Raw genomic sequence first — 17301 nt, 5'->3', positions numbered from 1 at the left:
ATAAATGCAAACAAGAAAGCGCACTCTCTCTCTCTCCGTTCGACGACCACTTACTTTTCTTCCTCCGTTTTGGTCTTCAGCTGCACCTCCAGATCCTCAATGCGCGACTCGAGCGCGGAAATTTTCGTCAGCGCACCGGGCAGATCCTTCGCGTCCCGCTCGTACTCCTGCGTCTGCTTGCGCAGTTCGGAAATTTCGCGCTGCTTCAGGTCGAGCACGCAGCGCAAACTGTCCACCTCGTCCTGCAGCACCTGCAGATGGTTGATGTTGCCGGACGATCGGTTCAGCTGCAGCGGATTGCCCGACACGTTCATCATGTTGCCGCTGCTGGCCGCTGCCGTGCCATTGCCGGTCTGGCTGCAGGACGGTTCCACCGAACCGTTCCGGCTCTGCCGCAGCACCACACACTCATCCTTCGTGATCGTGAGCTTCTCCTCCAGCTCGCGCTCCTTGCGCTCGGTTTCGCGGCGCATCCGCTCCATCTCGCGGTTCAGCCCGTTGATCTGGTCGGTGAGGTCGCGTTCGCGCATGGCCGCCGCCTGCAGCCGCTCGCTGAAGGCCAGCTCGCTGGAGTGTACCTTGTCGCGCAGCTCGTTCTCGGTGCAGCTGAGCGCGTTGATTCGCTGCAGCAGGTCCAGCTCGCGGGCGCGAGCGCTTTCCAGCTGCTCCGCCTGGTCGGCCAGCTTCGCCTCGTAGCCATCGATGCGCGCCAGCAGCTCGCGGCTGTGGGACTCTTTCGCGAGCAGTTGCGCTTCCAGTGCGGCAATCCGGTCGTCCGCACTGCGCTGCTGCTCACTGAGACAGATTTCAACTGCGAAGTGAAAAGAGGGCGCAATTTGTTAGTAAACATAACTCATAAAAACACACACACCGCGGATGCGTTTCGTTCCTACCTTTGCTCAGCTCACAGCGATGCAGCTCCTGCAGCTCTGCTTCGCGCTCCGTCGTTTCTAGCAGCTGCTGCTTCAGCGTTTGGCTGTTGGTGCGCTCCTCGTCCAGTATGGACTTGGTTTCCAGCAGGTCGGCGGAGGTCTTCTGGTGTGCCGCCTTGATCGTGGGACAGGAGAAGGCATCCAACTGTAACCGAAATGGGAAAAAACACATTCATTAGACATGATTGCACTTCGATAAACGTTTGCACACATTTTCGGGCACTAGAACGAAACGAAACGCACCAAAAAGAAATGGAACCTTCGAAACATCACGCAAACAACCATCAGCCAGCCACAAGTCTTCTCCCTTGCGCACCGATCGACGATCAACACGGCAATGATCGGACTCGCAAAACGCAATCACAGTGCAATCGAACCAAAACGCTTAATGTTTGCAACCAACTTGGTCGCTGCGTCTCTCATCCAGCCAGTTCCCGTTCCGGCTGATCGAGCAGGTCTTGTGTTACACCCGCGCGTTGCTACACTCGTGACTAACCGATCACCGTTGCACCCAGAAACACACAGCCCAAGAGATCGTTTGCCGAGCTTGTCACCAGCTTGCAGGAAATCATGTGCAGATGGGATCAAATAAACATCACGGTAGTGTGTGTTATTTCTCTTTTCACACCGACAAAACCCAAGCAAAACCCCTGGACAAGAGCAGGGACAAATTGCTTTTGCAGGTGGGAGAGGAGATTGTTACCTGCGCCCGTGGGATTATCCAAAAACCCGGCAAATGCGTGCGAAATAAGCGTTTGATTTTCGATGATTATAATCCCCGTCCCAAAACGGGCATTTTCCGTTCTTGTGTGTGCAACGGTTTTTTTGTTTTTTGTGGCAGGACCTGGCTTTGGCCAGGTATGAGCATATGAGCTTTCGAGGTTCCGACCGGTTCAGTGTAACCTTTTTTTTGTGAGGTGCTTATGAATAAATTTGCATGCCACTTTTTCTGCACACCAGCTGGTCGGGTTTATGACCTGCAGGAAAATGTCCATACAAAGGATTTTCTTCTAGCAAAAAGTCTGTTTTACAACGACACCGTTCTTTAAGACACTGGAGGTGTATGCGTGTGGTAATGGCTGTATATTTCTGGAGCTAGTTCACGACACTTACCACTATTAAATCGTACTCAATCATGTTAACAAGATGTCCCCAAACGATCAAGTAGGCACAGTCGTCACACCACCGTCACTAACTCCAAACCAAGCAGTCACAGAACCACAAGAGACCTCTCCCCTAACTTCTTCTCAATTATCACAGACGTTGTCGCCTCCCGTACACACACTGCTCCGCTACTCTACTCTTCTTCACAAGCACATTGCACTATCTGCACACACTGTTCCTTCGACTCTTCTTTCACAGTTCTATCAAAAGACGATTTGTCTCGACACACCTCGACACCTTCCCAAGACGAATGTGTTCACATTAGTGCGTCTGTTCAGCGCGACTGTTCAACCGAGACTGATCCCTCCACGAGCAAACGAGTCTGGACACAGTGGGTGAAGGACACGTTTCTGCTGGGCGAGAGCGTCTGATGACGACACTACCCCATGCAGTGATATTATCCTTCCTGTCTGCGCTACCTGCGGAACTACCCAGCAAACCGTGAGCGAGAGCAACCAAAGTTCGCTTTCCTTTTCTATTCCCCTTTTGCTTAGAATATTGGCCTGTATGCTAAAAACAGAAGAAAACATTCAAGGTACACGGATACCCGTGGGGTAGATTGGACCTTCGTGTAGGAGCAAACAGGTACAGCACCAAACAAGGCGAATCATCATCTGCCTTCCCCTACCTTCCGAATAGGTCGTTGATCCACGCGTTTGCTCCCCCTGGCATATCTTCCGTAGCACAGGACACAGCACAGAACGACAACAATAACACACACTAACTGCAGCTCTTTAGCTAAATCGAACGGTAAAGAAGCGCTGATCATCTTCTCTGCGGTAAGCATGCCTGCAAGCGTTTTGTTTTTAGCCACCCCGAAGCAGGCCACGATAAATCAACTGTCACTGTGTGGCACAGGAAGCGCGCTCTGTACACTAAACGTCAAACGTCCACAATCAGCTGCTGCTGGTGCTTGCAAATTCCACGCTGCCCAAAATCCTGCTCATCCCCATGGCTCATCGGGGATTGTGATAACGCGCGGGCCAGCAGTTGGTATTATCGATAAAGCGACAACCTACGATGATAATTCAACGTTCAAAGTAAACAAAAATAAAGTGCGTTTCTGCATCGGTAAACTCGGTAGAAGAGATAGGGCTTTGCGCTCGAAACCAGTCACGCGGTGAGTAGAATACACCCTTCCTCTTACATGCATCGTCATACAGCACCACCACCACCAGGAAGGAATGAAGCAGGTTTTCCCAAAATTCCCAAACACTTTCCAAAAAGGGGAAAAGGGGTTTTGGAAATGTATACTTTTACAGCAGTACCGGTGGTTTGCACAGGTTACAAATGAAAGTTGGTAAATATTGAAAAGGGGTAACCGATCGGGTGGTTTGCTGTCCATTTTATGGACTCTGCTGCAGTGAGCAATGGGGGAAGAGTTGTAAAAACGGTGCTGCTTTTATTAACCAAAGCGCATTGTGCATTTTGAACTTGTTGGTGCAATGTGCCGACCGCCGGCTATTCTTCCTCTCGAGCGAAGAGACATAATTATTTAGTTAAATGAGGGCACTATCAGTGGCAGACACTGAGGATCAAACTCATTAGAGCGATGGGCACAAAACTTAGCATGAGCACATGCGGTAATTTGCACAGGTACAACAGGTAAGTTGTTTCCGAAGTGTTAAATAAAGTACAAATTAACATACAATTTCACAGCGAGCAAGCGTAACACGTAATTTCCAGGCTACAAGAAGGATCCTTGCGCTCATTACGCTCCCTAAATGAAGGATATTTCCACGAAGATGTTGAATTGCCGAATTATTTAAATTCATATTTACATCCACCTCCAAGCCGTCCCATCCCGGGAGAGTCACGCACAGATTATCAGCACCTAAGAACAGATAATCCGCACGGTAAATAGGAATATCCCACCATCATACCGTGCCGCGTCCTTTTTGTTACCAACGACCCATACAAAAGCATCCACAGAACTGGACCAGGGCCAGGATCGGGTCGTAAGTGATCTTTATTTAGGGGATTTTCGTACGGGAAGAAAAGACTAAATCCACTTAACCATCCGCCATACAACAATACGTACTCGCGCGCTCGTGAAGTACACCGAGAACCGAGAGGACACTTCAGAGGAGTTCGGGGCGAATTCTTTTCCCCTAATAATGACCACCTCACATGGGTGAAATGGGACCGAGGAGCTTTGCTTGCTCAACAACACAAAAGAAAAGCTCTCTTTTGTCTGTAGCGTTAAGCTAGCAGGATGATTTTCGGTACTTTCCTGCCAATATTCCAATATCGTGTCGCCTCACATATGGTTTGCGAATCCCTGCGGGAGGGAAAATCTGGATCTGTGGCCCAAAAAATTTACATTTGTCAAAGTTCGATCCACAAGCTCGTAACGAATCAAATATACCCGGTCTGCTAAAAAAAACAACAGCGCCCCTAATCTCCCGCACAGTCCATGCAACGGCTGTACCTGGAAAGGATATACATACAGATCGGAGTTCCACCAGTTATGCCACCTTTCCCAAAAACCATAACCATCGGAAAGCGGATTTCACTCGCATTCGAATTTAATTTATATTTTTAATAACCCTCTGCCTGGATAACGCTCGTCCATTCGGGAGGATCCTTCACTAAACTTCCCTTTACCGAGTTTCCCACACAGAATCACAGAGTGCAGAGTATCTCACCTGTGAATTATTGATTTTATTAGAGGTTTACTTTACACTCCTCATTTGCATATGCCGGTCGGGATGTGTGTGTGTGTGCAGGCAAAAGGCTGAGGCTCGGGACTGCACTTGATGAACCATTCTTTTCGTTGGAATCCGCCTCTCAAGCACGGCGGTGGTGATTGCAACATGCATCCTACAAGCGCTACTACTACTACTGCTGCTGCTGTCTTTTCTTCTGATGACACATTTGCATTTTATCACATGCGGGCCACACATTATCAGGCTATAACACATACGCTGGAGAGATCTGGACCTGGGTGGGAAACTGCAACACTCCCGTGTGCTAAGGCGGGAATCTGGAGAAGCACAGGCAAACCTGCACTTGAACGAATCATTTCTTCTCTACAAACCCATCCCGCACTTTAGTGTACCATTTTCATACGGTACACCGTATGGGGAAAACCAGCACTATACCAGTGTGCTTCGAAGGAAAAACTTTCACACTCCATAACCGAGCACCTAGAGTGGAGATGATGATGGGATCCGGTTTTGTTATTCTAATTTTTAGAGCAAATAATTGCACAGGTTTTGAAATGGAATTGGACAATGTAAAAATGGGAATGAGTAGCAGCGGTGTGCAGTAAAAATTGTGCACCACCCGTAATACTACTACATGAGGAGAAACCGAGCCTTTCCCTTCGATGATGTCGTGGCGTTGTCGTGGCAGAGCTGGGAACAGCTGGTAAATATTCATGAGATAAGTGCAATCAACGGTTTTGGGGTTTTCCCTGTGCTCGCTAGATGCACCTACCGCGTTGAATGGGATGGCGAGATGATTTGATGTATCCTGCAGGTTCTCACGGTGGGAAAATGGGCCAATAACAGGATGTTTTGAAATGCTAAATGTGTCGCTTTTAGGGAAAGGTGTGTACGCTTTGTACATTGTAAACTCACAAGGTAATGTGACAAGATTGCAAGGATATGAACTTCGCCGTCGAAAGGACCTGCTGGTATCAGTCGATCACGTACTTGAAACTTGGAACCTTGGAACTTGCTCCTGAAACTGGATTTTGCAACATGTGTATCAAGTATGGGGTTTGTAGTTAGTAGATAAACTATTACATGTTTCTTATCTTCTTATATGCTTGATCTTTGAAATCCCGCATTCGATTAATGTTTACTGTTGAAGAACATTTCAAAGTTCGCGGAACACTTCAAAGTCAAAGCCATAACTGCGGCACGATGTTTGAATACATTAATGATACTCGGGACTGTGGATGTTGAATTAATCTCTTGCGGCACTTTTTATGAAGACCAAAACGTCAGCGAAAAGGTGGCAGACGGATCGAGCAAGTGTGCCGCAATCATGTATTTCAGTGCCTCAGCCTCGAGTATCGGCAACTAATTCAAGCATTGTGTCGCAATTATTGAGTAACGATGACTGGTACAAAAGAATCGTTATCTTTATGTTCAATAATCAAGCGTTCTCACTAACATCTAAATCATCCTGCAGGCTTAACTCTATTGACCATTGTAGATATCAAAGCTTTTAATCTGTTTTGGTCCTGTCATTTAGTCTTAGTCCTCACTTTGGTTTTGATTAGACATGAAACGTATGAAACATAACTGAATGCGATCATGTAGTCTAGTTGTAGAGGCACATGATCGCGTAGTTTCGCAGTCGCCCAATTAAGAAGAATCTAAAGTCGGCCAGATCTTTCCATTTGTATATATGAATTCAAGGAAGAACTGGATTCACCTAATTGTTCTGTTTTATTTTATGATGCTACACTCATTGAATCCAATTCTCTTTACATTTGAAAATTCCCAATTTCATAAGAGAACTGTATTGTCCAGCTCTATATCCTCAACTCCCTACGATCCGAAGCAAACGCTCACTGTAGTAGAGGGAAAAAAACCTGTGAACATTAAACCGAAACTAATTCTATTTAGCAAGTATAAAAATGAAGCATTTATTTTCCTACCCTGAGAAAAATACGATCATAAGGTAAGGTAACTGGCAGGACAAAACCACCTGTCCGTGGCCATTACCGTGCGACCATATTATGTCATAAATCTCCACGACCGGCACGGCTGCTTTTATGATTTGCTGGACCCGTTGCTTTGTACGGGGTCCGCAACATAAAATATTTAAGCAAATGCCCGCCCACTTATCGCACCTTTTGCCGCATTTCTCTCGCCTCTCGCCAACAATGGTCGGCCGCTGTGGACGCATTCTCCGCAGGGTAATATATAGTTCAAAGCTTCACACGCACACGGTGCAACAGCAGCATTACGCACACCACATTGCCGATGCATCCTTTCTGTGTCTTTGCCTATGTCCGAAAGGAACGAAGATCGTTAAGCAATTGGGTCACAGCCGTGTTCGGAACGATCGGAACGACCATTTTACCTTACTTTCCATTGCTTTACTGTAACAATCATCCTGCAAAACAGTGCCCTTCTTGTCTGCAGTATGTGTGACAGCTTCATCGATGAGTAATCGAAATCGACGCGATCATCGCTGCAAACATGAGTCAAATCCGGGATGTTGCTAGCGAACGAGAGCATTATAATTCACTGGCGATGATTCAACATTTGCCCTACCTCAAATCAGCATGTTCCTGCGTGTTGCCCCGATTACCAAACCCCTTTCCATGCATATTGCGATTCGTTGACAGTGGCAAAACTGCAGGGCATTTGCCTAGCGCTACCTGCTGCCCAACCGCAACATGTCCCCGCACCAAGAAGAACTGGAGCATAAATCATTGGATTTGTACCTACCCGCTAGCCCACCGGGGGCATTTGGCAATCGGTGACGATAGCAGCTAAAGTAAACAACTTCACCAATGTGTGCGCAATCGCAACGCTCCGGTTTGTTTTTGTGCACGGAAACGACCGCGCGCGGGCTACAATAACAACCCCCCCCCCCGGTATCCTGTCGGGACGGATACATCCCGCCCGGAGATACCCTGTCGAATCGGAAATGTCAAACATGGGTCCGGGCTGATCACGGGATGCACCAGCCGCAGGATGTTTATTGTATTGGTCGGTGGAACGAGTTAGGTTAGGTCGAGTGTTTGCTCAACAACAGCTCTATGCACTTTTCGCGCTGCTGCGTTGACTGTTGTTGCTGTTTGCCAAAGCTAAACCCTCCGTTTGATGCGGTTTCGTGTGCGGTAATGCAAGGGGACAATGTTGCACAGAGCAAATGAAGCATGAAAAACTGTAAACTGTTTTTGCTGCCATCTACTTACATTAAAAACTAGGTATTGTACTAAAACTCCCAACGCTTCCACACCCTTCTGGGCATGGCTGAGCATGGCAAGGTCGACCAGTTCCGATCCTTTGCTCTCGCTGTGATGGGGTGCCGTTTCACGGTGACGACCGTTGCGCACCGGATGGTGGTGGTGCTGCTGCTGCTGGTGCAGTGGATCACAGTTCGGTTCCTTTCCTGCCGCCACCGGCGTCCCGGCAGTCGCCACGAGCGGCGTCGAGCAGGCGGATGGTAGTATCGTCAGTATCGATTGCACTTCCGGCGTGCTGGTCGCACTGTTCGCCCCGGCCGCGACCCCTTTTGCCCGGTCGCCCACCTCGCAGATTAGCAGCGGGGAGCTGGACTTGTCCAGTATGATCGTGCCGTTGCGCTGGATCGCTTTGACGGTTGCGTTGCTGGCCGCCGAAGCGGTCGCCGTGTTGTTGGCCACCCCGCCGCTGCCGCTGCCATTGACCGCATGCTGGGGATGGTGGGACAGGTGCGATGGTGGTGGTGGTGTTGCGTGATGATTCGTCGCCGTGGTCGGGACCGCGCTCGTCGACCGTAGCAGCGTCGATTTGGCCAGCGTCGGTTTCGGCGAGTGGTTGCTGCCAGCGACCGTACCGGCAGTGGCCGCCGCGGCAGCCGATTTCGTGGTCGCCGTCGCCCCAGCAAGACGATTGTGATCTGCGAGGGAGAAAAGACAGGAAAGAAGAGGGAAATCATGTTTAATACCCAAGAAATGGAAGAAAAACTTACATTAAAGTGCTTTGTTTATGGTGCTATCGCTATAAAATCAACGCATAAAGAATAAATTCTCATCTCATTCATAATTAAAGTCTAGCGGTGCGCTCATGTGAGCGCTTATTAGATGTAAACAAACGTCCAGTTCGGGTCAGTTGAACTTTACCACCTCACACGGAACAAAAACTGCACATTTCAAGTACTCTCACGCGTATTTTCTAGCTAGAAAAAGAAAAAAACTCGAAAGCAAACACTTAAACACTGGCAGCATGTGTGTTCATTCAACCGGTTCCGGTTGGGTGCGCTTTATTCGGGTTTTTGGGGAGGAAAAAATAGATACCAAGTTTCACCGCCACCAACGACCACACTCACAGACAAGATCGAGCAGGATAAGACGTTACGAGCGAAATTTAAGACGTTCAATGTTTATCCAAACAGTAGCCTTTTTGGGGTGTGCACTTGGGTCGGGACCCAGCGTGTAATGCAAATACGTTTCTCCAAGGGTGCGTATTACATGCTTTAAGTTTATTGAATGGGTTATAAATTCTTGAGTTGTCGGGCAAGCAACAACGCAACGCCGCCACTCGGTGAGCTATGAAACATGATCGCGATAATGAATCGATCATGCAATATGCCGACATACACTAGTTGCCCTCGTTTGGGGAGGCTTGGAACGAGAAGAAATGGTATGGTGTGTAGGGTGTACTCTTGAGCAAAAATATGGTTTGATTGACTTAATGCAATCTAAGCAGCCGCAAATGCAAATGTTATGTTAATTATTAGCAGCTTTCCCATTAAAACAGTAATTAAAATCGATTTACGCACGTGAGTGAGCGAGTGATCATTCAATTTATTGCTATTTTTCTTCACACCGGAAACAGCAACATCACGCAGTAATAAATAATAGCTAGGTGTGAAACCGAACACGGGTGGAAAGGGAAACCATGATCGTGACAGGAACTAGATGGCAAATCCACCCATCAAACCATACTCGGATCCCCCCCCTGGAGGCCCTTTTTCGGTGGCCCAAGTCTTTGGCCGATGCAAAATCAATCCAACCAATCGATCGTAGCTGCTACCTTGCTGTGTGTGTGTGTGTGTGTTTACTGGCCTGTGGACGCACATGTAATGTAAATGAGCATAGGAATTAAAAATTCATGCTGCAGTGCGCACCTTCCTACCTCACCACCCAGTGCCGTGTGTTGTTTGCTTTGTGAGCAGCCAGTGAAGCGTGGATTATTGGGACCTGTCTCTGGTATAGAGCGCTCTTCTGTTACTCTCTTCTTTTCTTACTGGGCCCGTTTCAACAGGAAGTTTGCAACAGATCTATGAGCCAGTAGCCGATCAAATTCAACTGCTGACACACATATGGCTTTATGATGCTTATGCGACGTCCATGCTAATGACAGCCGCCTGCCCGGTAGCTCGGTCTAGTGCGATCGGTGTCGATTGGCATGGCTTGATTCCACTTGACCTAAACTCTGACCATGCTGCGATGCTTTCCGTGCGGTAGCGCAACATTGCTAGATCGAGTAGCGGCGCCCCATGGGGTCGATCCTCCTCCGCACAGGAGCTCACATGAAACGTGACGATAGTCTACAGTGTGTATGGAATTATTGTGGGCGGTAAAGAGCGGCATTAGATCACATCTTGATAGACAACCAATTGGCCTAAAACGGTGGGGATGCACGAACTTTCTAAAGAAGCGGCTACATTCTACTAATAAAACGAGGACACAATCTTCGGTAAGTAACTTTTTCCATTAAATGTGTCTGATGAAAGCGCACTCATTGAAGTCTGATGTCCTCATTTCACTGCCAATTGCAAAGTGGCCTTTGAGGCACCAGCTCGGTCAGGAAAACTCAATTAAATAAGGTCCCAGACATCCACCATTCCGCTACTTTACGGTGGCCCCACGGCCTATCATTACTGCGCCTCAATAGGCTAATTAGAGACAAGGGCGATGGTCTGTGGTAAAGTATCTCCAACCAGCTGCAATGGTCGGGAGCGCCAGAAAACTGCCACCTCTTCACATAAACTAACTAAAGAAAGTGCATCTTAATGGAAGGCAAAGACCTTCACCGTAATAAGAGCCCTACTAGCTGCACAATAATATGCGGCACAGAAGGTGCGTAAGATAAAGTGAAACAAATGGCACCGCATCCAACACACCGAGTAGCGCTTCTAGCGTTCCAGCGACGACCAATTGATGTAATTTGTTCATTCAATTATGCTTTACGGGCTCTAGCGATTCGCTACCCATCTCACCAACACCAACACCGGCAGCCGTCACCAACAAGCTGTGATTTGGTCGTTATTCATCAAAAACTGCTTCTCCATAACACTTTAAACGCATCAACCAGAGCGTCCAGAGGCGTGAACAAGATCCTTGTTAACATACTGGAGTTGCTCTCTTAACCTCGTTCTCTTTGCTAGCATTAGTTAGACACTTTCCATTCTACATACCAATTCATCGGCACACTGAGAAGTGCGAGCTAGATCTTGAGCAAAAGGAATCCACTGGTCAAACCTACATCCGCCCCTTGCCTACCTTCATCAACTTGAACTCTTTACAACCTCTGCCACACCCACACGCTGTACGCTGCTGGGCGCAATTTTGGACGTCCCAAGTACCGCGCAGTGGTGTGACTTCATACGTTCGTGTGCACTCTAAAGAAAACACAAAAGTATGCTCCGCCAGTCTGTGGCCGCGGGGGCATTAGGCAAACACTGTTCAGCGTACGGCGAGCGGCCGCAACACGAGAAATAGCCCGTGGGCACTGAAGCATACTTTCAACCCCGGGGATGACCACCAGCCGGCAAGTGCGGCTACGAAACCGAACACGGAACGCACGATTGACCACCGGAGTCGTCGCTGTTCATAACTCGCGATGGCGTCATCACGCAACATTAATGTTTTGAGGGGCCTTTTGCGAACATCATTGCGATGAGTTTGTGCGTGAGCGGAGAAAGGGAGTACCGTCGACGAATGCGTCAAGTCGCGCTATTCATGATTGATAAATGATGTGCGTCGGTGTAGGAGTTGTTTGCTCGCTTTAATGGACACTATAGATCCAGAAATGTGGTTTAAAAATTGACTATACCATCCGGCGGAACATTATTGGAAATGAAAACCAGCTGCAGCTGCAACCTTGAACTAGAGATATCGCGGTAGACTCATTACCAAATTCCAAGTCCATAACGATGGATAGTTTTTGGCAAAATGCCGACAAGAATATTCCAGCCCAACAAGACGTTGTTAATAGAGAAAGAGGGACCGAGAAATCCAGCGAGGTAGCAAGCGAGCAAAGGAACTTGATGTCCATGGTTTATTAAGGGAAGCTGTAAGTTATACAGCAAGTGAAGCACACCCTGGGACATGTAATATATATTGAACGACCGCGCACTGACACTGATGACGTCAAACTCGCAGCTCAATCGCACGATGGCCGTAGCGACCTGAAGACGGTCACGCACATTATTTGGATGCGGCTCAAGCGGAAGTCGAGCAGCCACAGAAGGATCAGATCAAAATCCATTAATAGGGAGCGCATATTCAATGGACTATGGAGAGGGCCAAACCGTGTTTTTTGTGTGTGTGTGCTTTGGGGCAGCAGTTTGGGGAAGTGGTTTAAAGAAAATTGGAGCGTGTGCTTGTGAGTGATTTATTTTTATCTCAACCCAAGCAACCCATCGTTAAGAAAGGTCCAATATCCCATTGGTAGAGTATGGTAATTTGTTTTTGAAGAAACCGGATCTTTGCAATTCCACACGCACAACCTACGATGTGTTTATTGAACTGTGAACTTACAGGAATGTAATCACAAGCGCTATCCTTCGCAGTCTTTTTCAGAGATCATACGAAGTGTATTACAATTATTGATTTTTTTTTGCTGGGATCTTCTATATTTCAATTATGTTGCATTGCTACGGGTATTCCACTTATCATATCAAGCATCATATCAACACTTACTTAGCACGTTAAAGTTAAGTACCTCTGATGCAACTGTAAGTAAGACACCCACCGCAAGGGGGAAACTAAATGGATGCTTAACTTCATCCACGGTACAGCTACCTGTCCCAACAGTGGCTCACCGTTTCCACGCTCTGGGCGAGTTTTTCACCTCCCCTTCAAACTCCACATCATTCAATCAATCATTCGGCTGCTTCCTGCCCCAAACGGCACCACCGCCCGTTGGACAAGCGCTGCAGGAAGTCGCGACAACGACAACGATGGCAATTAGTTTCGGTTACGCCGTGAAACCGAAAGTTAGCCATCACTCAAACACCACTCAACAGTGCTCGCGGTTCCGTACAGGTCCAACGACATCTTTATTACGCTAGTTCCGCACGCAGTGATGAAACAATGACAACGGGCGGTGGCGAAGTGCTGCTGTTGTTGTTGTTGTCGTTGTCGTCATGTCTGTCTTCCCCATCACGAAGTGCGCTGTTAATTGTTGTGGGGTCTGGAGATCTCCAGGGAACGGAACGCCAACTTCAAATTTACCTTCGCGTTTACCGCGTTGTGTCATGTAACGCAGTCGGATGACTTGCCTTCTTGCCTTTCGGTCCCGGGGTGGCCGGTCTCAAGCTGTCTCTTATGAAACGCGCAACCAATCACCACCACGATTCCCTCTCCATGCCCGTATTTAGTAACGGTGGGGTAGAAGAAAGAAACAAGAGGAGTATCCCTTATCCCAAATAGCTCCAAAAATGCTACGCTTCTTTCCACAGTTAATTACCATGCCTCTTCCGTTTCTTCCAGCCATTGCCACGGCGCCGGTTTGGAGCCTCTGTCACATGCCCCGAGTGCCACCAACTGAACGGAACCACGGTGTAAGTGTTGTTGATATTGTCGTTTGTTGCGCTTCTGTTTTCGAAAGGTGTCTCATTTCCCCATCAGGTTTGTGTCCCACCAGAGAGGGGAGACATGATTTTAATTTTGCCTCACATCAATTACCACGCACACTGATAGCTTCCGATACGGAGCACCGGTGTTTTAGTGCCGGAGAAATTTGAAACCATTTTCCAATGTTTCCAAGTGAGACACAGGGTAGGGCAACGGCTTAATGTGTTCGCTGTTCGCTGTGGAACGGGTAAGAAGAGTAAGTAGGCTCGCGGTACTCCAAAAGCCGGATATATCTGTAACCAGCACCCAGGAAGGCAGAGATCCCGTCGGGTACGCATCAAAATCCGTTGTGGGCAGGAAGTGAACTGTTGTTTTAAAGAACAGCTCATCTCCGAGGCGCACGATGAGGTGGGCGGCGGGTACGAGAGACAGCAGACATCATTACAAAGATGCACACCACCCCGTTACACTAGTTCTTACAATAACGACGTAGGAAAACAATCTAAAATAACAAAAAACAATGCAACAAGTAGCCGGAGAGGGCAAAAAAAACGCTCCATGCCATGTCCGAAACACACCAGAAAGGGATGTGTTTTTCTAACCGAGCAAGGTGCACGCCATTACACCGGAACCCCTCGGAAACTGGACCAAGTGTGCATCCTTGCAGCGTGTTACCAAGGCGCCCATCCGTTTCTTTTGCACGAGAGGCGCTAATAATATTCGGAATACAGCATTCGAGCAACTCAAAAACACAACAAGATGAATAGAACGGCCAAAAATAACACCCCTTTTTTCATGAACCTCTCATACCCACATACATCCGGCACACGGGTCTCTGGGAAGTGTCGAGGCAGAAACACAACCGGTCAAGATTGAACGACCATCAGGTCGGTCCGTCTACTGTCGGAAGTTGTGCCTGGGCGGGCGACATGTGGTGCGGTGGCCCAGAGAATTCGGACGGGTTCATTTTGTGTTAGTTTGTTGCAATCGTATTTTATTGCTTGCAGCTCAAACTCCAACTGCAATGGCAGTGCAGTGCAGTGTGTGTGTGTGTGGTTGATGCAGCTCTGGTAGCGCCAGCAGCAACTCTCACCCACAGCTATCCCTTCATCCCTTGACAACGTGAGACGCTTTCTTTTAAGACGTCGCGAGATTGGAATGTGCATCGCACGCAGTGGGTTTTCCGATTGCATCACGGCGTGTATCGGCAGTGATCGACGGATGGAGGTGTCGTACCCATAAAACTTCCGTACAAACAACAAATATCCAAAGCAACTTCCCCGAACTGCCAGTTTGCTCAATATCACCGGCCTGGGGTTATTTCAATGCGCTCACACTGCGAGGGATCAAAGCTTGAATTCGGTGTTCTTGCTGCTTTTTGATGTGAAGTCAAAGGTTGCAGTGATTCGGAAGCAACGCATTCCACCAAATTAAATCCACACACAGAATAGCCGGATTAAACTGAACCTATTCTTTTCTCTCTCTCTCTCTCTCTTTCTCTCTCTCTCTCTACAGTTCTTATGGTTGATTGTACGCACGGAAAGATGTTTTTTGCCCTTGTTGTTAGAGTCCAAGTTTCACCAATCCAACACACAACCACCGTACCGTATCTGACAAGCCGACACGATGTGCGGATCGATGATGGGTGGCTGATTTTAATTAAATGTTTTAGCACGGTTCCGCGAGGTTTAGGAACAGCAAAAAAATAATACACGCACACTCTCAAACACATCTACAATAATTTACCGCTTGTTGCTTCTCACTCGAATGATTTATACTTTTTTGTGTCTACTGACTACTTCCTTCCTACTTTGGTACTGGTACTCATCACACCTCGCAATTGCGAAGCTGTTTGAGCGCATGTTTGCCATTTTTTGTGTTTGCCGCGATATAATTGCGAGAAGAAAAATCAAATGCTCGAGTCAAATATGTCCAATTCCAAGCCTATCCCTCCCTACCCTCGCTTTTGGCGCGTGATTTATTGAGATCAATCAATGGAGAGTGAAACGGCGTGAGGATATTTTTTGCGGTATTTGATTTTTTTTATTTATTTCACCTCCAAACTTACTTTCTCTACCCGTTAGGGGGGAAAGAAATGTTGCAATTGGCGCATTGTGGAGGGAAAATTTGCAAACTTTCGATTTGCGGTAGCGATAGAAATAGGATTGTGAGAAGAACCTGATGCAGAAACTTAAGCCGTTGAATTTGTAAAGATGGACATATCCCGTACATCAAATTAGATATTATTTATTTTCGCCCAAATTTTACTAACGCTTCTCTTTTGCTTTTTTATTAAAAAAAACTACTTATGAATTTATTGAACCTTGTCACAAAAATAACTAAGAAAGGTAAATAACTCAAGAGCAGGATATACCTTTTATAGGTACAGATCTGAAACAATTGCCAAAGGTATGTAAGCAAAGGAATGTTTGAGGTACACATCCCATGTATTGGGAAGGATAGTACCCTAAAGCCAAAAATGTCTTGTATTGATGACTCATACCTCAAATATTCCAAAACAGTCGCAATAACCTGATCAAAAACTGTTGCTATATACTCCAAACTATTTCTGAATATTTGTTACATTCGTTTACGTTAAGCAGCATTGATCAATTTTGCTAATATCACCATCACTATCACCAACAGCGTATCTAAGCAAAGATCAAACGTTTCCATCTCCTCAACTCACCATGAACTCTGCCCCAGACATCAGAGAACGTTTCACACAAATAATGATCCAACTCCAACCGATCCGAGCAAAAATGTGTGGCCACTACAGCAGTCAGCTGTCGAAAGTGAATAAATCCTACTCTCCGACTAACTATGCTCCATTTCAGCAGAACGCAAATTCCTATACTATTGAGATCATAAAGCTCTCCGCAAACCATGAGCCATGAGCCGCTCGTCTCATCCTTATCTCGTACTTCAAATGGACCCCCGCCCGCAGGATAGGCGTGTGCGTGAGTACGATAAATTCACAGCAAATGCGATAATCCACCGCGCCAAGCAGTCCTGCTGATGAGCTGTGACCTCACCAATCATGCCGGCTACTTGACCAGGTCCGGAGCCCGGGTCCGTCCATCGCGCCACGCCGGCACTAATTAATTCAACAAGCTATCGTTTCCGTTTTTTGCTCGCCCAGTAGCGTCGCCCTACTTCAATGAGGTTGCTTTCGAGTGGAAGTCCTATCTCGAGGTCGAGCACAGTATTTTCCCCCATTTCCACTGCGGATACAACCATACCCCCCCGGGGCAGTTCGTTTGGTATGGCTGTGTGGGTCGATGGGGTATGCAAAAATATCAGCACATCACTCCAAATATTTCAAATTAGCTCTCGAAAGGATAGCGCAAGGAGTGTTATTGCATTTCACGCCGATGCTTGGCTTCAATTTAGAACGGACAGTTTAGTGTTGGAATTGCAATCGTTAGGGCTTTGTTCTCACCGAAACTGAGCATCCAAACAGTTCATGCGAAAGCCCCCTTTCTTTATGCATAGTAACAACGGGTTGGCTCGGTAGAATTCATTGGGTTTTGCGCTGTCAGAAATGAGTAATGTGGTACTATGGTTGCGGTTGTTGCAAAGGGAAATGAATTGGAATAAAACATTATTCCACCACGAGTACACGATCAGTATGATGAGTGAATAACATGAATCTCAAGCGGCATTGCTCATCGCAGCGTCTGGTTTGTGTAACTCTTTAATTCACTTTGGCATGTACAAGTTCAG

The 17301-nt window shown here is 47.3% G+C and overlaps 1 protein-coding gene across 5 annotated transcripts in view; it reads right to left on the bottom strand.

Annotated features, from left to right (window-relative positions):
• Positions 1–17301, bottom strand: part of LOC121597696 — a 143815-nt gene that overhangs the window by 3914 nt on the left and 122600 nt on the right. For all 5 annotated transcript variants that reach the window (XM_041923681.1, XM_041923684.1, XM_041923682.1 and 2 more), the window contains 3 exons: positions 7984–8669; positions 894–1077; positions 55–811 (listed from right to left, as the gene is read on the bottom strand). In XM_041923681.1, coding sequence (XP_041779615.1) covers positions 55–811; positions 894–1077; positions 7984–8669 — 1627 coding nt within the window. The remainder of the gene's footprint in view (positions 1–54; positions 812–893; positions 1078–7983; positions 8670–17301) is intronic.

Source organism: Anopheles merus, chromosome 3R (assembly GCF_017562075.2).
Source record: "Anopheles merus strain MAF chromosome 3R, AmerM5.1, whole genome shotgun sequence".
Taxonomy (NCBI): Eukaryota; Metazoa; Arthropoda; class Insecta; order Diptera; family Culicidae; genus Anopheles; species Anopheles merus.
The sequence above is the reverse complement of the archived record's forward strand: the minus strand, read 5'-3'. Positions and strand labels throughout refer to the sequence as shown.